This window comes from Osmerus eperlanus, chromosome 3, assembly GCF_963692335.1.
Source record: "Osmerus eperlanus chromosome 3, fOsmEpe2.1, whole genome shotgun sequence".
In the NCBI taxonomy this organism is placed as follows: Eukaryota; Metazoa; Chordata; class Actinopteri; order Osmeriformes; family Osmeridae; genus Osmerus; species Osmerus eperlanus.
In genome coordinates, this window is record NC_085020.1 from 6,438,296 (window position 1) to 6,463,715 (window position 25,420).

General features: G+C 42.9%; 2 protein-coding genes across 2 annotated transcripts in view; one reads left to right on the top strand and one right to left on the bottom strand.

Moving 5' to 3' along the window:
* Positions 1-103: 103 nt before the first annotated feature.
* acmsd (aminocarboxymuconate semialdehyde decarboxylase) lies at positions 104-3,534 on the bottom strand. The gene is made up of 10 exons (XM_062456826.1): positions 3,389-3,534; positions 2,596-2,640; positions 1,907-2,003; positions 1,769-1,818; positions 1,404-1,640; positions 1,211-1,304; positions 941-1,036; positions 658-830; positions 382-480; positions 104-297 (listed from the first exon to the last, which is right to left on the bottom strand). The coding sequence occupies exons 1-10, from the start codon at positions 3,443-3,445 to the stop codon at positions 235-237; spliced, it is 1,011 nt and encodes a 336-aa protein (XP_062312810.1). The 5' UTR covers positions 3,446-3,534; the 3' UTR covers positions 104-234.
* Positions 3,535-4,814: 1,280 nt separating this feature from the next.
* tmem163a (transmembrane protein 163a) overlaps positions 4,815-25,420 on the top strand; it is a 28,447-nt gene continuing 7,841 nt past the window's right edge. Inside the window, exons 1-3 of the mRNA XM_062456827.1 lie at positions 4,815-5,450; positions 7,760-7,879; positions 25,257-25,300. Coding sequence (XP_062312811.1) covers positions 5,270-5,450; positions 7,760-7,879; positions 25,257-25,300 — 345 coding nt within the window. The 5' untranslated portion in view covers positions 4,815-5,269. The remainder of the gene's footprint in view (positions 5,451-7,759; positions 7,880-25,256; positions 25,301-25,420) is intronic.

A 25,420-nucleotide genomic window follows, 5' to 3' on the forward strand; every position in this document is an offset into this window, starting at 1 on the left:
AAACATAATATTTCTCACGTGCTTTTAGTCAAGACAAAATATGAAAGTGCGGCGGTTATCTTTTAACCTGGCAACCCTAGTTTCATTTGATTGCCCCTGTTCGTAGCATAGACTGTATTTTTAATCATTATCCTTAATTTGATCAACAATACCACAATCACACTCTTTTATCTGTGTCATTACACATGCAAATATTTTATTGATATTCATCATCTGGCCTGTATCTTTTACAAATCATTCAAACTGATCTCTTTTAATTCCCAAAAAGTCCAATGCATTGCCTGCAAGCAGTTTATCCTGCAACAGAACACAAAAGCATGTTATGGCAACCCAGCTCATCCATCAGAAGATAAAAGACAATGCTTACGATTAAATTATTACCTTTAAAGAAACATCAAACTCATCCATAGACTCAATTAGTGATCCAGGCTGCAGCTCACCAAGAGGGAAAGGATAGTCTGTTCCTAACATCACTTTATCCTTTGAGTTTAAATGAAAAGAAAAAGTCAAGTCACAGAATCAAACTCAAGGTTACAGACGCCTGATATAAATTTCGTTAAATTATTCATTTGGCAGCCATACTGTGTAGCCTAATCCCCAAAACGTAACTATATACGTTATGGTATGAAATATACATCAAAAGAAAATCTTGCTTACTTTTCCAATCACATCCATCAGAAGTTTGAGGGAGATGGGGTCATGCACTAAGGAATCTGTGTAGAAGGAGCCGAGGTATTTGCGAGGGCTGATTTTGTTGTCCACAGCACATAGATCAGGGCGCACCTGAAACCCATGTTCAATTCTGCCAACAGTGAATGGGAAAGAACCACCTAAAAATGTAATCAAACAAACAGACAAACAAATCAAATGAGACTTCACATTGCTATAGGAATGTCAAAAGAGAATAATTTCACTTAAATGTATATTGTGTTCAACATACCACCATGAGCAAAGCAGACTTTCAGTTTTGGGAACCTTTCAAAGATGCCTCCAAATATCATTGAGCAAATTGCCATTGTAGTCTCTGAAGGCATGCCTATAGTGTATTGTGAAGAAAAGAACATTCAAATACCCTACAATCTTACAATAACAATAATGTACAAGGTTATGAGTTTGTGCAGCACTCTCAAATAGAAGACCACGGTTTGAATCTTACCTAAGTTATTCAAAAGCATAATCAATTGCATTTCTTGTCATTCCTTACACTCACCCACAAGCCACGGAAGCCAATACTTGGCCATTCTCTCATCTACCTGCATATCCCATGGATGAATAAACAGGGAGCAGTTTAATTCCTCTGCTGCCTGTTTGGAAGAGAGACAGAGAAGGAAATTCAATATTTTTTTTCTCTAAACACTGATTAAACAAAACAGTCTGTCTGCCGTGAAACAGTATTCCCTTACAGCAAAGACAGGGTAAAGTTCAGGAGCATTGAGGTCCCAGTTGTTGACGTGAGAGCCTATCTGCACCCCAGGGAAGCCTAGCTCCTTCACACAGCGCTTCATTTCCAGGACTGCCAGGTCGGGTGCCTGCATTGGCAAGGCACCCAGGCCCACAAAACGGCGTGGATGCCTGCGGACTGTCTGTGCTAGGTCATCATTCAAGATGCCACACAGGTCTAGAGTATCATGTGGTTTGGCCTATAAAAGCCAGGATGGAAAACAACAATATGTTGTGAGGATAGAGACATACATTAGGTAGTAGATTGGGCACAAACTATTCATTTCTCTGAATGTCAAAGAATCCTTGCTCCATGATACACACGTACCCAGTAGTTGAACATGACTGGGACAGTAGACAGGGCTTGAACAGTCACGCCTAAATTACAGGGAAAAGGTCACAACCCAGTCTGGTGTGTTACATTTTCCAATTCAAATCCAACTTGAAAACGTGACAAGCATCCTACCATGTTGATCCATGTCTCGTATACGTGCTTCTGCGTCCCAGCAGTTCTCCTGGATTACACGAAACAGCTTCCCATCCTTCATCATTTGGGCCTCCCCCTGAGAGGGTATAAAGTTGTATGTACTAACCACACAACATTTTCAGCCTGAGGAAACTAAAATCACTTTTGAAATTGGTGACGTGATGGTTAGAGAATGCTCAAAGTGTGATATTTCATCGGTTCAAATGATTCGTGAATGACTTCTGAATGTCAGAGATGCACGTCAGAGTGTGCTTGGAGTGTAGGCAAGCATATGTCCATCTATGCAGTTGCTGATGCCAATGGTTTCACTTCCCAGGCAGATGCCTAAGCCCATAGTGTTCTGGCTCGTTTGAAATGGCTTGTTCTGCTTATCAGTACACCATGCTGGTTTCTACAGCTGCTCACACAGCAAGGCCCAGGCAGACCCTGCAGCGTATGCGACATGTTCGTGCAGGCTTAAACATTCACACCCATAGAACACATCCGGATTACACACAAACACACACACACACAACTCAGTAAAAGTATGGTATTCAGTTCTATATTGACCAGAGCCAGAAACAATGCTTTTGTGTTGTTTACTCACTTTCCACATGGGGGCGCCATAAGGCAGGACTGTCAATTAATTTGTCTGAACTATAAACCTGTGAAACCAGCAAGACACTCACCTTACAGTGATGATGAAGCTGAATGAACCCATCATATCCATACCTCTGAAACACAGTGTGGTTGATAGATGACATATTATATACTATGTATATCTTGTCACTTACTGTAATTACAATTGAAAATATCTGCTTGGTGTTAAACTGTATGTAATTAAATAGAACAATCATGATCTTCATCTATTTATACATTTTTGTAACATCTTCATGCTCTATATGAATGGAGGTGGACTACAATCTTACATACTTTAGGCTCAGCAGACAGTGGTGGTTGGGAACAGCATTTCTTTTTGTGAAACTTCCTATCTCAAACCTTCAGACTATGACTTAGCCATTAGACTTGGTCTAATGGTGAAGGCTCCGTTAGGTGAGCTTGTCCACCATAGCCTTCTGCCTACACAATATGTCCCCTTCCACAGGAGCCACAGTGAACATGGGAAATGATTATCCAAGACCAGGCCTTTAGACTAAGAGCCTGACTCGAATCAACGAGGTCATTGCCAGCTATTGATTCTTTTTTAGCAAAGCATACGGTTGATTTATAGGGTGGTAAAAACCCTTTACACCGCTTCCAAAGTAACTCACTGTACTAAATGTCAAATTAACTTGCCCTTATAGGAGGTTGCATAGCCATTATACCATACAACCTGAATTATTCCCTATATTGTCATCTCAGCACTTTAAATACAATGCACTGAGGATTGCTATGAGGGTGCTGTCCGTCACCTGCAACTCTGCGTAATGACGCAAAAGAAGAATCAGGTAGGCCCACTGGTTAACCATTCTTTTAACCTACCTCTTTTAGATTAGGCCAGTCCTTTGGCAAAATGTGATTATGAATATCAATCTTCATCCTGACCTGAATGAAAGATATCCCTTTAAGAAATGTTTCCACACTAATCGCCCACTGTCAAAAATATTGTTTACGCACGCGAGTCGGTCTTTTTCTCCGCCCCACAGTTCTGCCCCCGGGAGCAAACCAATAGCAGCAGAAGAATGATATTGTGCACAAAGGGCAAAATACACCTTCTGAGTCACCTGCGGCGCCATAATAAAACGTATCTTCCATAAACAACTCAGTCTCGTTTGTGTAAATGTGGCTTACACTACTGAAGACTAAAATATGATGATGATGATGTAGGCTACCCATTCGCCCTCCTAAATATACTCAGTAGCCCATGCTGAATCAGCATCATTCCGCCAGCAGTTTTAGGAACAATTCATATCTGGTGCATTAAACTGTCAAGAAACAAGCTTACAATAGCAAGACATTGATTATGGTGCTGAAATGAAAATAGGTCGTTTTTTCTTTCATTACGATAAAAGTAGAGGCCCAGTTGTCTGTATTTATGGTCAATGAACACGTAAACTAAAACAAGGCATACCAAATCTGGTCATATAGGCTACATTTAGGACACACTACAGAGGTTCCTTGCAAGGTAAGGTAACGAAAAGACTTTCACTTTCTACCCCCCGTGTTAATAACGACACCTGGTGGCCTTGTGATATAACGTATTGCCACCATAGGCCTTTGTGTGAGGTGAGGTCCACTATAGGTCTAATTTAAGTACAAAATAATGTAAAGGTCATCCCATTCATCCCATCCCCTATTTGGTGCCATCTGAAATGACAGGGTGTGTGGGTTTTGGTTTTTCACTGTCTAGTATTTCGATTCTATGTCATGTGTTCTGGCTGTCATTTGATTTTATTGATTTCACCTGTTAATCGTTAGCGTGCCTATTTAAGTTGGACCATTTGTTTCATTGTGAGGTATTGTTTGTGTTAGCGACGTACTGAGCCTACGGATATTTAAATATTTAGACCGTATAGGCTATAGACCTTTTCCCTGTATCTTTGACTTCGAATATTGCCTACCCCTTTGTATTCATTGTTGCCTTGTGGATTACCGACCTGTTTCTGTTAGACTATAAGATTATTGCCTTGTCCTTTTCGTGAGAAAAATAAACACATCGTCTAGGCTACTCTGCGTCTGGGTCCTCTTCCCTTTCTGGGATCGTGACACAGGGCATGCATGAAAGCCATAAATAAAGGCTTAACATAAACATAATGAGTTGAAAGGCTGTGAATCAGATTGAAAGCCAATAATGGAATGAAGTATTCCCCGTGTATTTAAATTAATGGAATAGACCTGTGTGTTTTTCAGTATATAGCATAAGTGGAAATTTAGCATAAAATTTGTGGATTTTTGGTGGAAAGTTTAAACAAAAGAAAGAAATGGTGGACATAATTGTCAAGTTTGAATATGATGTAAGTGATTTTCAGAATCAGAATAGAATTAAATGAAAACATTCTGCTAAAGGCCTATGATGCGCGAGACGGCAAGAGTGTAAAGGGAGGGGGGACTAGTGCCACCGCCTCCCATTGACTAAAACATCGTATCGCAGTTTGAATCTCTCAATTATCAACAGTAGTGAAGTGAAACAAATCAAAGTGGTCTCAAAAGCTGCTACTCCTGCAACCCATTCCGTACTAGTAGAGAGCTGTCATCGGAAAAGGAGGTCTGCTGCGGATGCTGGTGAGATAACGTTGATCTAAATCTCCTTGCCTCCCTTCTGCGAGAGTCAACAACGGTGGCATTCGCGCCCTGGATGGCTGGCTTTGGCACTCCGTTGTGACATTTATTTTCCGAGGATACTGACCTAAAAACTAAACTACAATGACCGACCCAGCGGCTCAAGACTATCCGGTCCCGGACCTCACAATTGTAGATCCCTCAGCTGTGCGAAACGGCCAGTGCGCTCCAGATGGCAATCTATCCAAAAGACCGAGTCAAGCCGATCCTTTTGGTATGGACCGGGACCAAGAGATGAAAATCACCGACAGTGTTGAGGGTCAAGGTATTTCAGGCATTACATATTGTTTTAAGACTGTATTTGTTTTGTTTTTTACAAATTGCACATTTTGGAAAGTTTTGATCATCTGTATAAACCCCTCACTAAGCAACTTGGAACACTTTATCGACCAACATAATAAACAAACAGGTTACAACATACTATAACTACGTTTTATCATTTGTATTCGTTTTATTTTTATTTTATCAGTCCCTGCCAGATGTTGTGCCACTGAAAGAAGTTGTGTCTGTTGCCTATAAATCTTTTCAGGGGATGAAAATCCCCAGGTCCAAAATCCACTAGGTTAAACGGTACATGTTTTATTTTCACTACATGTGATCTTGTGATCAAGTTGTAGGAATGTTCCTGCTTTATCCCTCCATAGAATGCAAAGATCAAGTGCTAAACATTCCTGCATGGATATGAACATTTATCTTAGCCTACCCTTGTAATCCTTTTAGTCATCGACTCAATGTTCCTCCATGTCCATGTTGTTGACTGATATTATGTTTTTCTTGGATCTGTATTTCACTGGCATGAGTCCTATCGAGCGGGTGCCTCTAGACAGACTTGTTTTCAGTAGTATGACACTTAAAAGACTGAACAAAAACGGTTTATGAATAAGCAAGAGGCTAACACACATTGAACAAAATGTTAGTCTGCATTCAAAAGCCCTGACTCGCCCCCCCATCTCAACCCAAATATGCTGCTGCCTCCATCACCGTCAGCTTAGACTGTTTTAGACTGTTCTAGACTGGAGATTTTCACAGATCACTGCAATCGTTTTAACAGGTTTCTCCAAAACATACTGTAGTATGCAAGATACAAACAGGCCAGCCATCTTTCCATGTTGGTTGGTGCTGACACCGAAATGTCATGAGATGTCCCAGTCATTCCACCACTAGAGATTTCTGGTAAAGTTCACCACCCTACGCATCTGTTACCCGGAATAACCTTATGCAATCAATTCAAGGTTTTGAATAATTTATGCTTTTTATTGAGTGCTGGCATTCAGGACACTTTGAGAAAGAATACAATGTCAGGGTGAATACATGTGTGTTGGGGTAAATTACTTATTCATCTATCCAGTGTTTTTGTGTGTGTGTGTGTGTGTGTGGAGGGGTGTGTGTGTGTGTGTGTGTGTGTGTGTGTGTGTGTGTGTGTGTGTGTGGAGGGGTGTGTGTATGTGTGTGTGTGTGTGTAGTGGGGGTAGAGCACATGCTCTCACTGCTGATCCTAGACATGTGAGTTGAGCAAGGCTGGATTCTCTTCTCCCTCCGCCCCCTCCGCCCCCTCCCCCTCCCCCCCAAACCTTACAAAGGCTCACTCATGGAAAACACACAAAAAAAAAAATTTACACTTATATTTAAATAGAAAAGTAATAGCATCACATTATACACTTCACACATTTAGATCAGCCAAACAAAATACAATTATAGATGTATTAATATATAATTCATGCTAAATTCCCTACTAAATAAGTATTGCTGAACTTCATAGGTCCATGTTATTCTCTCCACTACCCACTTTTAAGATGACCAGAGATTTTGAGATAGTGGACAGATTTGACCCCTGGACTGTTCTTGTTTTCATCCCTAGGGAGACGTTGTTAACAGCACTCAATCTTGCAGCCAGACTAGGTGGTCCTGGGTCAGTGCATCTGATCCCCGTTTGAGCCCTGACCTATTCCGCAAGCATTTCCCTCAAATACTGATCAGAGATCTGTCACAAAACTTCAACATCTTCAATAGACACCTTCTATTAAGGCTAGGATAATATTCCGCTTAAGAAATAGGTGAAGGTTATTAGCTCTCTCTCGCTCTCTCTTTCTCTCTTTCTCACTCTCTCCGTATCTCTCTCTCTGTTTCTTTTTCTCGTTCCATCTTCTGTTCCCTCTCTCCCTCGCCGATACTCATCTCTTTCTGTCTCTCTCTTTTTCTCTATTCGAGGAGACTCTCTTCCTGCCTGGGTGATCATTGTGCCACCTGTCAGCACTGCTCTTAGCAGCATACTTAATTCAGCCCTATCACAGACTACAGCGAACAAGTCTACCCTGCCATGTATAACAGAGCTGTTTTGCCAAGCTAATTAGGTCTGACTGCCTTCTAGCTTGCAGTGTGTCATTTCTCATGTCGACTGCTAAATTAAATCCTCAACAGCCCGGTGCTTTCTGGGTGCATGAGGAAGAGGCATGGAACTAACCCAGAATGCTTCTGGAGGGAGTCTTAGCCTGCGGTTTCTTATTACTTACCGCTGATATACTACTTACTTCTTCACACTAGCATGAACTAATATGATGTGTCACCTGATCCCAGGTCTGCTGGAGAGCAGCATGAGGCTGAAGCCCCACGAGGCCCAGAGCTACAGGAAGAAGGCCCTGTGGGTGTCCTGGGTCTCCATCGTGGTCACCCTCATCCTGGCAGTGGCAGCTTTCAGTGAGTACAGAGCACTTCTTCAGTCAACACATGAATTCAACACATGAGTATCTGTTTCTTTAAGAGGCCGATGAACCTACTGCGTAAGTTGCCACTGTGGCCGAGGATGCAGTGTTCTTCAATCTTCATCTCAGAGGATGTTACATTGTTAGAGACACTTTCTGTTTTGCATGTCATGTTTGGAGTGGTTTGTGGTCCTCCTCCATTGATATTCTCATAACTATGGCTTAGATGTGGCCTCAGGTCAAAATTCAGTGATTGCTGGATGCATGTCTGGTTTGTTGAAATGCAACCCATTTTAGTTCTCATGGAACATCTGGTATGAGTAAATCAGTGGGGCTCTTGAACCCTCCCCAAAGGCCAAAAGATTAAAAAATAATTTACCCACATAAAACCCTATGAAATTATAAATCCAACTAAATATTCTGGCTGTGGCACGAATAATTGAGAAAAAATAGCCATCTGGCAATATATATATATTTGTTTTAAATAAAGTTTGCAGTTTTATAATTGATCAAATCTCTGTGAATAACACAGTCAGAGAGGGGGGAGGGAGGGTTTTCCTGGGTTTGAGATGGTACTTTACTGTAGGCCTGGAACCTCTCTCATTCTGACATAAAATACTAGGAATAATGAGAATCAGACTCTCATAGGACATGAACTTTGTTGCTTCTCTACACCCTATTGTTGCATTAGAAGAGGTTCAGGTCACCACTGTTTTGGTGTTTCATATTCACTTAGAAGGATTGACTTTTCAGTGAACGGTAGCTAAGCTGCCCTGTAACCTTTTAAGCTCTGTCCCAAGAGGACACCCTTTATAGGGTCTCACAAAGTGTCTTACTTCCATTTGGAGATGACTTTTTCTTTAGTCTGAAATGTGCAATTGAGTGTGGAGCGAAATACAACCCAATGTTTGATTCCTTTCATGATCCAGCTTTTTGAAGGGTAGCTGGCAAAATGGGGCATGGTTTAGCCCTTGTGTTATCTTCGGGTCGTTCTGACCCATCAGTCATTGTGACCCACCGTTGTATTGCGACAACTTTACCGCATACAAAAACAAAGTGAAGCATTTTCTTTTAACCGTTGGGCTGTCTCAGACCCCCCACATTGCGAAGGTTAAAAGAAAATTATTTTTATTTGTTTTTGTATTGGGTAAAATTGGGTAAACACAACGATGGTTCGTTATGAACCTTTGGGTCATGTGACCCGAAGGCAGCACGAGAGTTAAGATAGTCTTCAGGAGATGTGGCTGGTAGATAGAGAAGAGGCCTGGGAGCAACACAAAGCAGAGACCTCGACCTGGACTATCAAGTTATGGAGAATCTTCTCTCTGCCTGTCTCTCTAGCTATCTTTATCTCTGTCGCTATCCTTGTCTTTCTGTGTGTGTGTGTGTGTGTGTGTGTATGTGTGTGTATCTTCTTCTTAGAAGTTCGCATCAGACTGCAGTGCATTTGGGGGAGTTGTTATTCGAGCCAAAGAGAATTTAACCCTTGTGCTGCCTTCGGGTCACATGACCCAAAGGTTCATAATGAACCATCGTTGTGTTTACCCAATTTTACCCAATACAAAAACAAATAAAAATAATTTTCTTTTAACCTTCGCAATGTGGGGGGTCTGAGACAGCCCAACGGTTAAAAGAAAATGTTTTAACTTTTTTTCGTATGCGGTAAAGTCGCAATACGACGGTGGGTCACAACGACTGATGAGTCAGAATGACCGGAAGATAACACAAGGGTTAAGTCTGTCATAGAGAGAGAGTAGTAAACAGAGAATCCTCATTTATATTCCACTGCGGTACCAATTAGCATGACATTAACGGGTTACAATGAAAAACTATATGGATATTTGCCACGGGGCGAGGGCTTCAATTACCTCTCTCTTTTTTGACCATACATGTGTTTGCATCCCTGACCCTTACACTGCCGTAATGGAATAGACCTCATTAACTGAATATTAAATGGGTTATTCCGTTATGCAGAGAATACCATTAATGTGAACCATTTGTATTCTGCGTGCTAAGCAGACCTCAGCGAAGCTGCTCGATATTCAGAGAGAGCCTCCTCTAGCGGGGCTGGTTCCAGAGAGAATGCAGGCCCTTTAGCACTGTCGTAGAAATGGCCCAGTAACAAACAGGCTGCTGCTCGATCAATCTGTCCCCCTGCCAGCTCCCATTCGATGACATGTGAGGAGCTTGGTTGGAAGAAAAGGGAGGAAGGGAAGGATCTGGGGTGGAAAAAACGAAACCTCGCATCTGAGGACTTTTTAAGCGTGGTCCGTGAACCCACATGAAACACGCAGGGAGCTAATTTGGCTGGGATACTAGCTGAGAGACCAGAGGAGCCCTCCTCTCCATCCTCTCACCCAGGCTACCATCTCTCAGAGCAGTCTAATTAGTTTGCTTTAACCTAGTTACACTCTTAACGCGAGCACACAAGATAAAAATAAACACTGTAGTTTGGTTTATTGCTTATCCAGTTGAGCACCATGAGTGTACACGGGGGGGAAATGCTATCTCCATGGTTAGGTGGGCAAATGTTTGTCAATTTGTGAACTGAATGTCTGATGAGCATCGAAACAGCAAGCATCCTTTGGCTTCATATTTTTTGTCGTCAAAATGTGCCCAAATCATCATGGGAGGAGGCAGCCCGTTCCAGATGTCAAGGTCTTGTGCGCCGGTGTTGTGTTTCCTGGTCCGACAGCCGTCTGCCTGTTTCGAAATGAAACATTAGCCAGCTCTCACAAACCACCAGACAGGCGCTCCCGCCTTGCACCTTGTAGCCTCCTGCTGCTGCTTCTCCTCTCCACCTCCTCCTCCTCTACTTTCGCCCCCCCCCCTCCTCATCCTCCTCCTCCTCCACCCACTACCCCTCTTCCCTTCACTCCATTCCCTCTGTGTTTCCTGTCAACTTCAAATCGAATGAGCTCACTTAAGGCAGAGGGCAGCCTCACAAGTGCTTTTAGAGAGGAGTGGTGGAGACTGAATATCAATCCTTCTCTTACAGATGATCAGATAGCATTAAGTCTGTCCTACCTTCAACATGACAGTCTACAATATACTCTATGCATGCTGGATGAATAAGATGCTGGTCTCCAATTCTGAATAGAAAACAAAATATTGATGCTGTTAGAATTTTGGTTGATTGTTCATATATTTTGAAATAATCTGTAGATGGTTATGTGTTTATGCTGCAGTGTTATTATTTAATTTGATACACATCTATACAGATAGCTTTTTCTCTGACAGGATGTGACATAGAAAGTGACAGTTATGGTGAAATAGCTGCTTAACATGGCACAAAGGAGGAAATGCCAGACCATGACAGAAGTAACTATCTCTTCCCTTCTCGTCTCTCTAACTGATGTCTCTTGTCGACCGGTGGTGAATATTACAATGCTGTCTGTGACAGATGCTTTGGGAGGCTGGGAGACTCCGTTTTCTGAGAAGGAAAACACTCTCACCTGTTCTCTCTTTCTCGATCATTCTTAATCTCTGTCTATTCCGGGGAGCAACACATGCTTATTTATTCATGCGTGTATTCATACGTATATGTTCCTGTAACCTATTTCTGTTGGTAAATGCCAAGCAGTGGGAAATGATGGAGAACTAGTCTTTGGAATACAAAATGGAATGCATTTGAAATGTTTCATATATGTATATGTTTTTCCTTAATAATAATAATAACATTTAAGTGTTTTTTACAATCAGCTACAGTACCTTGATTACAACATTATACATTAACTACTTTATGGAAAACGTCTGAGTGTCTTCTCAACAACCAACAGACCTTCCACAAGGTCTGCTTCTACACCGGACATCATCCCTTGACTGACCTACTACTTTGTTATTCTGGTGGATACCATGCTGAAATGTATAAAAAAAAGCCCCATCCCTCTGTTGTTTTTCATCATGATTGGAGTAAAATGGATGGAAAGCAATGGATGTCCCACAGACGTGATGTGCAGTAATAAGCCTGAATAAGCCTTGCTGATCCTAGACCAGAGCCTGCAGGACAACTTCTCCCTGCAGCTGCAGCTACTGTAGTTCTTTGCTGTGGAGAAGACAGGACTGACTGATGCAGCAGAGCTCATGATCAAAGCCTGTAGTGATGCCTCACCCTGAGCTAACTGAGGAGAAACATTATACCGCTTCTCGGTTTCTCTGTTCTACAAGCTGACTATCACTGGCATCGTATCATGTCCAGAGCCATGTCTGGACGGACAAGTTTCCTCTGAAACATGTGTCTTTGTGTGCGTGAGATTGAGGTCGAAAGGAGCATACAAGCTCAAGTGTTTGGCGATCATTGACCATTTCTCATGCGTTATTGTAGCCATGCTGTTGTCGTTTAATAGAGATCGCAAGGAGTGATTTTCGTATAAAGGTAGCAATGTTCCTCACAATTTATGCAGAAGCCCCTGAGTCTGCTGTATGAATGAATATGTCTCTATTAGGTTGGCCTAGATTACTGGACTGCAGACAGATACACTACCGCTGTTCTTTCTCTTACTCCCTGTAGAAAGATACACCAGTAACAATACGAGTGTCTCTGACTCCTACATTACTGAAGACACTAGCCAAGTCTCTCACAGGATATTTACTTATTAGAAATCTACTCTCACGTGGGAATTTTTTTTCCAAACAGAGCTTGAGATACACTGTTGGGATTCATGTGGACAAGTGAATGAACTGGTTCACTTAAGGATATTGAAATGACCATTTTAGTTAGTTAAGGAATCACACAATAGACATTGGTCTGCTCATCTACATTCCTGGAGTGCATAAGGTCCATCTGGTCAGTATTGTAACAGTGTACAATGCTTAGAGGGAATCAACCTGTGACTTTATGTTTGGTCATGGGTTTTCTCCCACATTGCTTGGGAGCTTAACAATGGAAATGAGAGGTTGTGCATGCTCGATTGAACATGCCTGTGTTGAGGAATGTTGCCGGATAGGTAACATTTTCATACACAGCGATTTGATGTGATGTGTATAGTATGTTATATCGATCAAAGTCAGAAATCCTCAGTGTAAAGAACAGAACAGCGGTGAGTGGCTGATACAGGAAGTACGACTCCTGCCAGGCGTCACGCGAAACATTTGCCTCTCTCCATGACGCCACAATGACACAGCAACAAAACAACCAGCCAAGTCATCCTTACAATGCAGACCAGAACCGGCAACAGGCATGGCTGTTTGTGTGTGTGTGTGTGTGTCTTGTTTATTGATTACACGGGCCTCTGACCATTAAACTTGTGTCTTTCCAAGAAGTGTGTGATGAGTTGTGCAAGGCCTCTGACCGTTAAACAGTGTTTCCTCATCTCACAAGCTGCAAGTCTGCATCCTGACACACAGTGTGGAACACTGGGGAGTCAGGTGGCTGAGCGGTGAGGGAGTCGGGCTAGTAATCTGAAGGTTACCGGGTCGATTCCCGGCTGTGCCAAATGACCTTGGGTCCTTGGGCAAGGCACTTCACCCTACTTGCCTCGGGGGGAATGTCCCTGTACTTACTGTAAGTCGCTCTGGATAAGAGCGTCTGCTAAATGACTAAATGTAAATGTAAACACTGGGCATGTGACTGTCCATGAGATCTCCAGATTCACAGGAACGTCCCTCTCCCTCACGTTACACGCTGCTGTAGCCTTCCCCTAATGTGTTCTTTATCGCTCCGGAGGGAGATTGGTGTGGCTCCTCAACATTTGGCTGGTAGTAGTTAGAAAGTCATTATCTATGTGTCAACCAAGATCAATGATAATGGCCACGTGGAAATGTCATAAGTAGTGACATTACTACACAAGTAGTATCTGGATGTGGTTTGAGACTGAAACCCTTATGTCTCCCACCCCTGGTAAATCTATTGAAGCACGTCATTGCAAATCAGGCCATCCCTGTTTTACAGCTATAAGTATTGTTTTTTGTCACACATAAAGCACAGTTTGTTACAAAGAAAGAGGTACACGTATTATAGTAGAATAATGGCACTGTTTTGTCTTAGTGTTTTATTGTTTGTTGTATTTGTTGTAAGTAGTTTTAATCTGATACTTCAATAAATGGATCATTGGTTTTAAGGCCTTGGGTTTAGATTGACATTAATAGCACACCCTGATGTACACTTCTTAGGGGATTAGTCACATTAGGTCTAATCTGGGGAGTCTGTGGGTAAGAATTCATCCCAGACTACTAACCACTGCCCACTAAAAGAACTCTGAGAGCACACTCATGCTAATCTCACCATCACACTCTAATTTACTCTTCCATGCTGTTACACTCAGAGAGCTTACACAGACTGAAATAGATACATTTACAAGAAACAAACCCATGGCACAAATGTTCCCCACAGCACTAACTGCATGCGTGTTTGTACGAGCATGCATGTGTGTGTGTTTGTTTGTTTGAGTCCATTGAGCAGCGAAGCGAGAGGTACTGTGTGTGTTCTGTACATTTAGTCAAGGTGCAGGTGTGCAAAGGTTGAGTAAGCTTCCTGCCGGAGGCAGGGAGCCAAAGGCCCTATTTTCAGTGTGTGCTCTCGTTTGGTCCCCTTGGCAACAGTGTGCACCTGCACGGCGCCTTCCTATCAGAGTTGTCAGGCAGAGGCTACCCATCCTTTACCATCAGAAACCGGCCACGGTTGAACAATGGCAAACCTTGAAATCCTCTCTCCTCGCCTCCTCCTCCAGAGGACGAGCGAGGGTGGGAGGAATCAATAAGAGACCATGGAGACCCAGCCCTCAACTCCTGCGACTGGATTTGAGTAGGAGCTGATTAACCTGATTTACGCTCCGACAAAGCAGTGGTCTTACAATAGCAGCCTGAGTCACTATCACTTGGTCAGCTCTGTTTTGAAGTGGAAGCATGTACCAGTGCAGCTTTAAATGTGCGTTTTTATGCAGGTCATTTGAAACGCACGAGAATCCATATTTGTGGGCATCTCAAACGTTTTCACTTGAGCTAATTATTAAATATTTCCCTTCTGTTCATCCATCTGTCGAAGATCATCCCAGTATTTTCTTTGCTCTTATCAGCGCCAGCTATTTATATTCCTATCAGGCTGAATACAGAGTGAGAGTGTAGGGTGTGATGGGGGACGTGCCACAGGGGAGGGCGGTGTGTATGTGTGTGAATGCATGTGTGTGTGTTACACGTGCATCTGTGAGAGTTTGTGTAGTGTGTGGTTGTGCAATGTCCCACATAGCTGATGAGGAGGTGCAGAATTTCACACCCACTTTAGGTGGCCCGGATATCTCAGCCTTGTCTGGTATATCTGCTGGGGCTCTGCCCTCTCCTCTGAGTCCAGATCTGGCGAGTTTATCCATGATGCTGTTTCTCACCTCTCACCCTCAAGACCAGCTGCGTCATCAGATCAGAACCCACTCTTCTCACCTCCCCTGTCCCTCCACGGAGGGCAAGTCTGGAACACACAAACAAACTGCCACCGTCAACATGAAACTCATCCAATCACTTGGTATCTTTGTTGCTTTAAAATAAAAATGTCCACTGGGAAGCTAATGTGCTGTCTCTATCAGCAGAGAGATCTCACTAAAAGACATTTCTCAGAGAAATGTCCCATTTTCATTCATGTAGTGAAGAGAACATCTTCGTCTATTATGAAAAAGCCTGGTCCTTTGTGTTAACCTCATTTCTTAACTTGCAAATGTATTACAGTGTGCATTAACTGGCGTCAGGAGGGAAGGCAATGTTTCCTTTATTCCTAATGCACAGTACTGTATGTAACCACTGGCCTCCATCTGATTGATCATCTACTGCTTCCTAACAGAAGTAATCTTAGACTGTGAGCAGGCTCTTGGGGAGAGGGTTTGGGTGAAGAGAGAGACAAAGATAATATTCATCATCCTCATCATCTGACTATGACTTTAGTCCTCTCCCATCTATGTGAGAATAATGGGGTATTATTAGCGAGACTCATGAAATGGAGTGGAACAGCTGCCAAGACAACCATCATGGTCATTTCTTTGGTAATTTTTTTTGTTTTCTGCTAAGGGTTATATAAAGGTATATTGGGATGAGTAAAATGTGTGATAAGTCACATAGTGGTGTCATGGATTCAGTATATCCACTCTGATACAGTATTGATTGTCATGCATCAATTTGCAGCTGAAAGGTTGAAAGTGAGTGTATTCCTGCTCTGTCTGAATGTCTTGGATACACAGCAGGATATTTTAAACCATGCTCTTGAACACACACTGCTCTTGAGACATCTGACTTGCACTCAATTCACAGGCAATCACAGGGCCACCTTTTCCTTAGAAAATCAAGGGTCCTTCAGTCTGTGCCATGTCTCCGTCAGAGGGAACTCAATGACACAGAGCTGCACTGTCCTCTTGGCACAGCTCACACAGGTGAAATACACACCATATAAAGCAGTAGAAGTATACAATATTAGTCCAACACTTTCCTTTGGAATGTATATAATTTGCTTATGAGAAACCTCTTGTAACATCTATGCCTTATGTCTAGACAACTGTCATGCATTGGAATTTATGAGTTTGTGAAATTTGTATGAGCTATTTAGAGAATTAATAGCTATGGCTTGTTTTACTGTCAACGTTATGACCACCCTAAGATCAGCCCACAACAATGTACGGCATTCTTGTGTTTTTTTTGTGTGTTAGATGGTCTCAACTTTAGTATTATTCCACTGAAGCAATTGTTGCTTACAATTCCTCCCTGGCCAGTATTTCATTTTGGTGTATTTAAAAACGAGACTTGAGTACTGTGTACAAGCCACATGACTTGTAAAGTGCAGAAGATTCAGCTTCATGTTACAGTAGTTAGTATTTTGTTCTGTCCCAAAATAAATCTAGCGACTAAAACAGACAACTCGACAATTTGGCGTGAAAATGATATCGGACAACACTGAAGGTTTCGATTGCTTTGTTAGCCGTCCATCTCTCTGCTCTCGCTTTCGTCCAATTACATCCTCTCATTTCTCCCCTCCACCGTGTTCTTTGTCGAGATGTAAGGGGGGGCTCCTAGACTGGAGGGACCTCAGAAGACATACCTCTGCCACAACCAAGGCACTGTCATCCTCCCTGCTCTCTTTTTCCATCCTCTAAAAGAGGAGAGACAGAGACATTGAAAATCGACAATAGAATCAAAATAAATTCGGGCACTGAGTCAGAGTTGGAGACTATTAATTTTTCAGCAAGGAAGGAATGTTTTTTTAGGTGTTGGTTGAGAGTGTGAGTTTTTAGTTGCCTGTTTTTAGAGTTTGGATTAGTCCGTTTTTAGCCTAACAGTGATGTATCAGTGTTGTAAAACGTTTTTGAAAGAGGTAGAGCTGGCTTGGTTGGTAGTGGGTACCATGCCTCTATCGGTTGCCAAGGGAGGAAATGAGGAGAACAAGGCTGTCATGAGAGGTGTGGCTGTGGGGTGTGAATGGTAGACTTTCTGTCTGTAGTCATCCATTACTTGCCCCCCCTAGTGCTGTGAGGGTTAGGCCATCTTGGCAGCAAGGAAATGGAACATCTGACTCATCCAGCCTTCTGCTTATCAGCTAGTCCATCCCATTATCTTATCTTACACCCTCTAATATGACTTGATACAAATAAGATTTCTCAAACATTTTGTATACATTAATTTTTCACAGATTTCATCAAAAAGGGATCATGTCATCAAGTACCTTTGCACTGAATGTTTTCCTGACTGAATGTGATTTCTTACAGTTAACTACCCAGAGAGACTGAATTGCTGGGGTGTTGTTTTATAGAATTACTATCTGAGAAAGAAAATACATTATTGTCTCTTGCTCTGGGAGCGTTTAATTGGGCCTTGCCGATGACTGGTGTGATGGATGACTCATTGTACCACTGACATCAGACAATTAGTGTTGATTAACGATGTCTCAAGCCTTGTTTGTGTTGTGTTTGATTACAGAGAGACACTCCTCATTGTCCCTGTGGTACAGTGGTACACATTAATATCACTGCAATGATAGGAAGTTATGGACTTAACCGGTGAAACGGAACCGATTCTGGTCTTGACTGCACTTCTCATGTGTTTTATCCTGTGTAAACGAAGCCTTTATCTGAAAACACAGACAGACAGACATAGAGATGCAACACAACACATTGCAGGTACCATGAGTCTTGTCTGCACCACATAATTCGGAAGAATGGATAATCAATTTTTAGAGAGACAAGGGTGATACAGGCAGTACAAAAATATATCGTTCTTGAAGAGGTGGGAGACACGCTCAGGTGCTTGAGTTTTTACATACCGTTATAATTTATTCAGGGAAATGTCATGTTCACTGTCTTTGCTTGAAATATTAATTTGGTGTAGCCTAGTTAGATCAAAGGAAGTTTTGATCCTAGTTAGGATCAAAACATATTTATTGCAACTCCTTTGATTTCCTACAAACCATACTTGGAAAATAATCAAGTTTGTTTGTTATGACAGAAGTGATCCCTGTACCCCCCAGTGAGAAGCAATCTTTCGTCTTTAGACCCCATGAGTCTCTGTCTGATTATACAAGTAGCTGCCTTAAACCTCATCATTATAAAACTTCTCACCACCACACATTGTGGGATCAGAATAACGACATGCTCGTTTAGAGAACTCTGAATTGATTATTGGGTAAGCCACAAAACAAAAGTTTGCTCTCTTCAGCTTCAATCAGCAGTGAAAATGAATTTCCTCCCATGTTTACTCAGTGGTGTTCTGAATCAGCATCTTCCCCAGTTCAAGCATGCTCCGAAGGCAGGACAATTGGATCACTTTGTATGACTGATGCATGTCCGTCCCAGTGAGCTCTCTTGTGTACCATCATTGTTAAAGAATCATTCCTTTGTCCAGTTACCTCAACCAGTCGCACCAGAGACTGCTTTTATTTGTGTGTGTGTGTGTGTACTGAACCTTTGTTTACCTGGCTGTGTGTTTTACCCGTGTGTGTAAAGAACTAGATTATAGATATACAGCAGCAGTGTTATTCTCCCATGCAGTTGTCCAGGAGTGATGGATGTAGGGGCAATGGCCAGCTGGCCTCGCCAGAGGCTGCATCCATACAAAAGTCATTGCATCGATAAACAGCAGCACGCAGACATGCCTCAAGAGCTGGCTGTGTACATCTTGTTGATAGCCTGGATGTCACCAGTACAGATCTTTCAAGGCTGACAGACGGAGTCATTGAACTAATGTGTAACTAACTGCCTTATTTGCCAGATGAAGAACTGAATGTCCATCGATCAGATGGACATTCAACATTGGACTTGTTTATGCAACTGACAGCTACAAAGCTCATATGATGATGATAATGAGCTCATATGACAGCTACAAAGCTCATATGATGATGATAATGTCGATGTGGCTGTAACTTGTGAGCATCAATGCCCTGTAAACTGTCCTCTGACCTCCAGGAAGACATAGTGAAACCAACCAGCTTTTCTTTGCAGGATAATCATCAGTAACCTTTTCAAAGCTGGCTCCCATGACTTCTGCATGTTAGTAATGCCAAGTTAACACAGCAGCGGCACAGCCTAATGTGTGAAAATCTGATTGTGCAACCCTTTGTTCCAAGCAGGTTCAACAGTTCCAAACAAGGTCAAATAGTCTGGAAGAAGAAGACACACACATAGACACACGCGTACAATGAGCAAAATAGTACTTGTTATCCAAGTAATTAAAACTGAATACACCAAGGAAGTTGTTTAGAATAAATAATTGGGACGTCAAGTTGTGCGAGGACTGAAACAGGCAGGAAACGGCAGGCAGGCAGGCCAGAGCAGGCAGGCAGGCGAAACCACAAACACTCTCCAAGGATTGTTGCCTCTCTAGTGTGAAAAGGGCTGTCTGTTTTATCTGTCTCTCTGGAAGCTGAGCCCTGTGTGACCAGGCACTGCAGCAGAGGAGGGACAGTGAGACAGACAGACAGTGAGAGATAGAGAGCTTCTACCATTTCAACAGGGTCTGATGGGACAGGGACAAGCTGAAGGGGATGGGAGGATGTTAGCTGTTTGAGCATCTAAGCTCAAACCAAAATAAACTGAAATAATGAGTACTGAACTGAAATAAAGTGTAAATAAACTGATAACTTTCAACCTTTTATATTTCCCACTTTGTACAGCTAGACTTCTCAAATGAGCCCAGACTAAGCCTGGATAATGAGGTCTAAGCGGTTTGATTTCAAGCTACTGCTGTGCAGTTTCTGCCAGGGGCAATTTATGGTCCTTAAAGATTTACAAATAAATATTGGTAAAGTAAACACTGGTGCAAAGTTATTTGGCCTAATGTTAGGTAGAATTGTTCTTTACTGTGTGTGTCTGTGCCAGTGTCTGTCTGTACCTGTACCTGTGTTTGTTGTGTAGTGTGTTTGGATTAACCTATCATTCTGTACTCTTTACCCTTTTCAACTCGTACTTCCCAAGGCAATTGTTCTAACAATCTTTCCCTGGGGTAACACTAGATTTAGACCAGCCTCATCCTTAGCCACATTAACCTCCTCTGAATCCTTAATGACTCATGTTGAAACTGACTACCTTCTCCGAGTCTGCCTGTGTGGCTTTGATGCTAGAAAAAAAGATAGCCACAAAAAAGGCTCTAAATTACATCATATTTGTCCTAAATTCTTCAGTTGTCATGTCGCCGCACACCCAACCCCCTCCCACAGTGCAATGTAAATCAGATCAGTTGGAGCTGCAACTGTTTCTTTCTAATGCAAATATGCATTTCAAAGGGGTATGCAGTATAACTAGTCAGCAATGTGCAGGCAATTTGAAAGTTTACTCTACGGATTTGCCATAAAAGAAAACAGAAGTTGTTTTTTCTGCTAAGAATGAAGCTAAAGCTTAGGGCTGTCTGCAGTTACAGTAGAGATGGTCCTCTGGGATTTAATTAGGGCTAGAATCAGCGGTGAGTTGATATTTCATGTTCAGAAGGTTGCTCTGAGCTTCTCTCAGTGATTGTAGTGAACAACAACAGACCTTGGGAAGGTGAAGGAGATGCTGCTGGCTAAATGCCAACACTGGCATTTAGAGGGAGGAATGAACGAGGAGTCCTTCATGACACACAGCATGATGATCCCCACTGATGTGAAGACATTTACTCAGGAGACATTGCAACTCTGTGGGCTTACAAGCCATGTACCCTCGGTTGAGTTTTTTTAATTCTCAGTGGGCTCCCTCAGTCTGTATTTATTTGTTTTATTTTAAAGGCAGTATTTGCAATTTAAAATATAAAGGTCACTATTTGATGCACCGTACCAGATGATAGCTTTAAGCTAATTAGCATCTGTAGTCCCCCAAAAGTCGTGAGGCACTCAGACGATCCAGTTTGGAGCTGGCACTGCCTGTATTACATGCTGTGCTATGACAAAATCCCAGCCACATCTCAGGTGACACCTCTCTAACAGCTCATATCGACCCACTGGCGTCGGATCAATAAGGGAGAGGCAGTTGGGGGAGGAGCCTGGAGGGAGTGGAGGAAGGGGGAGGAGGGAGTTTAGAGGGGTCCTCCCTAGTTGAATGTTTGAAGGCAGAATGAAGTTAAGAGATGAGGGTGTGGCTTTGTGTTTCGTTTTGTGTTTTCTTTTTTCTTTTTGTCTTCCACTCGATCTCACAGAAGCTTCCTGATTCCTGATTGGTCCATTCCGGTTCCCTCAGCTAACCACTCACCTGTCCTCTCTATAACAACCAATCAGAATCCCCCAACTTTGCCTACAAAAGCCTCTCTCCTCAACACCTCAGGAGAGCTGCGTTGTCCACGACCTTGTGTTTTTGAGATCCTTTATTGCACCTTGGTTAGTGACTTTGTGATTGCGTTTGTACGTTTATGATTTACCCCTTTGTCAAAGAAAGTATTTATTCCTTTTTGCACCTACACGCGGTGTAGAGCCTTTCGTTTTATCCCTGGCAAGGGAAAAGTGGATAGGCAAACCACACATGGGTCTACACTCCCATCACGTATGTTACCATCATGTTCCCTTCATACATCTAGCCTCTACGGGTACGGGTGTGGGTCAGCAGGGTTACATTCCCCTTTCCCGCCCTAGGCACATCATCCCTGGGGGGAGGGTTTGTAACAGAGGGCATAAGAGGATATAGGGTCTAGGAGGAGGAGGATGGGGGGTAGGAGAGGGAGGAGAATGTGAGTAGAGGAGGGAGGATGATGGGGACAGGAGGAGGATAGGAGGGGGGGGGGGGGGGAGAGCTAGTTGTGCCCAGTGGAGTGTTATACAGGGGAGCACTCAACTGGAGCGGCCCACTGCTGCACAGAACAGTAGGTCCTGAATTATTTAACACAGCATATTGCAGCTGAGCAGCGGGGCGCAGCCACTTCGGATGTGTCTACTTTTATACTGGACTCCCAGTGAGGGTGGGTGCGTGTGTGCACGCATGTGTGTGTGCGTGTGTGTAGGGGAAGTTATGGATGCTCTGAGACCTAATCAAAGGCCGTCTAAAAGCTGTTCATTAAGTTCTAATGAGCTGCCGCAGAAAAAACTGGAGACCAACCAAAGAGTAAAAGCTGGATTAATGCTCCTTAGCAAACTTAAAACTACTCACTGACATCACAAAACTGTGCAAAATATTTATCAAACTTTGGGATCTACATGCTTGTCTACATGAGTGTCCACTGGATTGGCTGCTTTGCCATAATTTCATTTGAAAACTCAATTATAGTTATTTCAATCCACCTCACCACACATTGTGCAAATGAATGCGGGAGCACCTTTCCCCCTCTCTCTCTCTCTTTCTCTCTCTCTGCATCGGGACAATCTGTCATGCATCTGGAGGAGGGAGGCAATATGAAAGGAGATTATCTATGATGAGTCCTCTGAATTGATCCCAGCATCATTGGCTTGCATGGCTTGCCTGCTCAGAGGATGGTGTCCCCCACCTCAATCCTCGCTCTCGCCCCACCTTCACCCGCCCAGTAATGTAATCTCACACCCTACCTTCTATCTGCTTCTCACCCTGGGGGCGAGAGGGGAAGTAATTACTGTTCCGTTAGGTGCAAATTATTCCCAGAGCTATTTATCAAAGCAGCCAATGGAGATGTGGTTTGGGATGAGATATTTCCGTGTGGCACTCCAGTTTACTGGCCTGATGCAGATCAATAGATAATTAGTTTAGTTAAATTAGTTAAATTATTGTTAGATCGGAATCGATTGGTTTCCTTTTGGGATGGAGGGAAACAGACTGTTACAGATCAAGGAAAACTCATAACAGAACCACATCTACGCTAGGGTAGTGGAGGTGGTTCAGTGAGTGAGTGGAATCATAATGCCTCAGGTCTTAGTGCTAAAGTGCTGCCTGAGCTCAGATGAATCAAACAGTTCAGTGATGAACATGAGACTGAGGTTTAAAGCCAAACAGTGTGTCTACAGTAAATGAGCAGAGAAACCAGAAAGAGACTGCAGTTATTGTTCGTTGCGACTTGCGTCCCTGGGCACAGAACCTCCACTCTTGCCAACAAAGCCAGCATCTGACCAGAGATTACATAACACCCGGATCACTAGGCTCCTTGCCAAAGTCAGTACCATTGCTAAACAGTGTGAGAGTCTGGTGTTTACAGCTCTTGAGGGCCAAGTACAATCCTATTTCCCAAAACAGGAAGCTAAGGCAACCGTGAGGCGGCTCTGCCTGCGTGACTCTTCTCCAGAGGAGAGCTGAACGATTGGGAGAGCAGTTGTTAAACAGTTGGGTGAATCGATCGGTGCAATTATCGATACCAACGAAAACAAGAGTCCTCGTCAATAACAAGCACCTTCGTTTGTAACAGCACCTACCACCCCCCCCCCACACACACACACACACACTCCTTCCCCCACACCCTCAGCCGCCCAGCCAGCAACGCCACACTTGCCTCCCTGTTAGATATATGTGGATCTGTCATCAGCAGAGCTAATTCCTCCTTTATGAGCCTCTTTTCATCCAACCCAGCCCTGTCATCTCCAACAAGGCTCTGTCTGCTCTTCCCAAGGCAGCACAATAACTGCTGCCTTGGGAAGACATGCAGAGCTGAATCAACAAATGACCCGACACTCATAAAAGTGAATGTGGCGACAGCTCCTCTTCCCTTTCATGGAACAGACACAACAGTAAAGATACGTCTGGTGTCGACTTGTAAAGCGCACATGAAGATAAGGAGGACATGCTGTAGATATGGACAGTGTGTACAGAGATACTCCTCATTTTGACAGGATAAAAGCCCGGTCCCCTGGTTGATACCCTGTTCCTCTCCATACCCTACTGTAGCGTCAGGCCCCAGGAATGTACACAGTCACACGTAGAGGCTTACACTGCCTGACCCACTTCTCTGCTTCACTGGCCTCCTCCATGGAAACCTCAGCCACAAGGATACCGTGTCTATGTAGACATGAAGGACCCTGGTGGTTCTCTAAAGAAGATTGTGTGGGTGATGTACAGTGGTCAGGGTTGCTGGGACTTTCGTCAACGCATTGTTTACACATTATACAACGATCATTCATACAATGGATATACAAGAGCCCATCTCGTCATTGCCATGGTGACATTCAACTGTACTGCTACTTTCAAAAGACATTTGAATCAGCCTTGAAAGCTGAGAGGAGAGGATAGGAAACAACCGCTCCTGTGACAGACTTGGAGAGACAGATCAAACGATAGAGAGAGAGGAGGAGATGAAAGCCCAGCTGAAGTTAACACAAACAAACTCCAGCTTGCCCTCACATCGCCCGTTTCCATGGTGATCTGCCTGGCGACGAGTGCTCTCGTGGGACTGTGCCCTGAAAACAGATAGAGAAAGTAAGGGAGATTAGCGACAGAGAGACAAAGAGAGAGAAAGAGAGAGAGAGACAGAGAGACAGAGAGACAGAGAGAGAGACAGAGAGAGTGAAAGAGAGAGAGAAAGAGAGAGAGAGGTGAAACCTAATACCCCTGAGCTTCACAAGGACAAGATAGAAGTATTGTCGATGGAATATTCTTTTAGAAATATATTGAGGTTTAAAACAGACATGCTGTAAAACCCCTGCTAATGTTTGTATGTTTGCATTGTTGATTACCAAGGATTGAAAAAAACAAAGATTGTTGCTCTGTCTCCTTGTAGACCATTCATTTTAATAAGTTATACCTGCTAGAATTACCAAATAAATGTCCTGGTGGACTGTATTATTCCGATTAATTAATGTTGCTCCTTGAGGTGTGATAATTATAATTACAAAGAATTATAAGAGAGAATAGGTTATCAATGTTTTGAGTTAACAGGAACAAAATTAATACTCAATTATTAAGTACTCATAGTGGAGAAAATGTGAAGTATTATAATTAACATTATGAAGGCCTAATGAAAAGTAGGTCTTTAATCATACTGATACAATATGAATATGAATGTGTTGAATATTATAAGATTTGGAATTCCATCATTAATTCTCTTTCTCTTCCCTGCAGCTGTTTCATTCATGAGACACAGCGCGTCAGCCTTCGGATTTGCTGTGAGTCCCTCTCCCATTTACATGTATTAATTAGTCACAAGTCACACTGCTTGTCCATAGACCTTTTTTGGAACGTAAACAATAACAGATCAGTTTAGAACGCAAGGCCCTGAATTACAT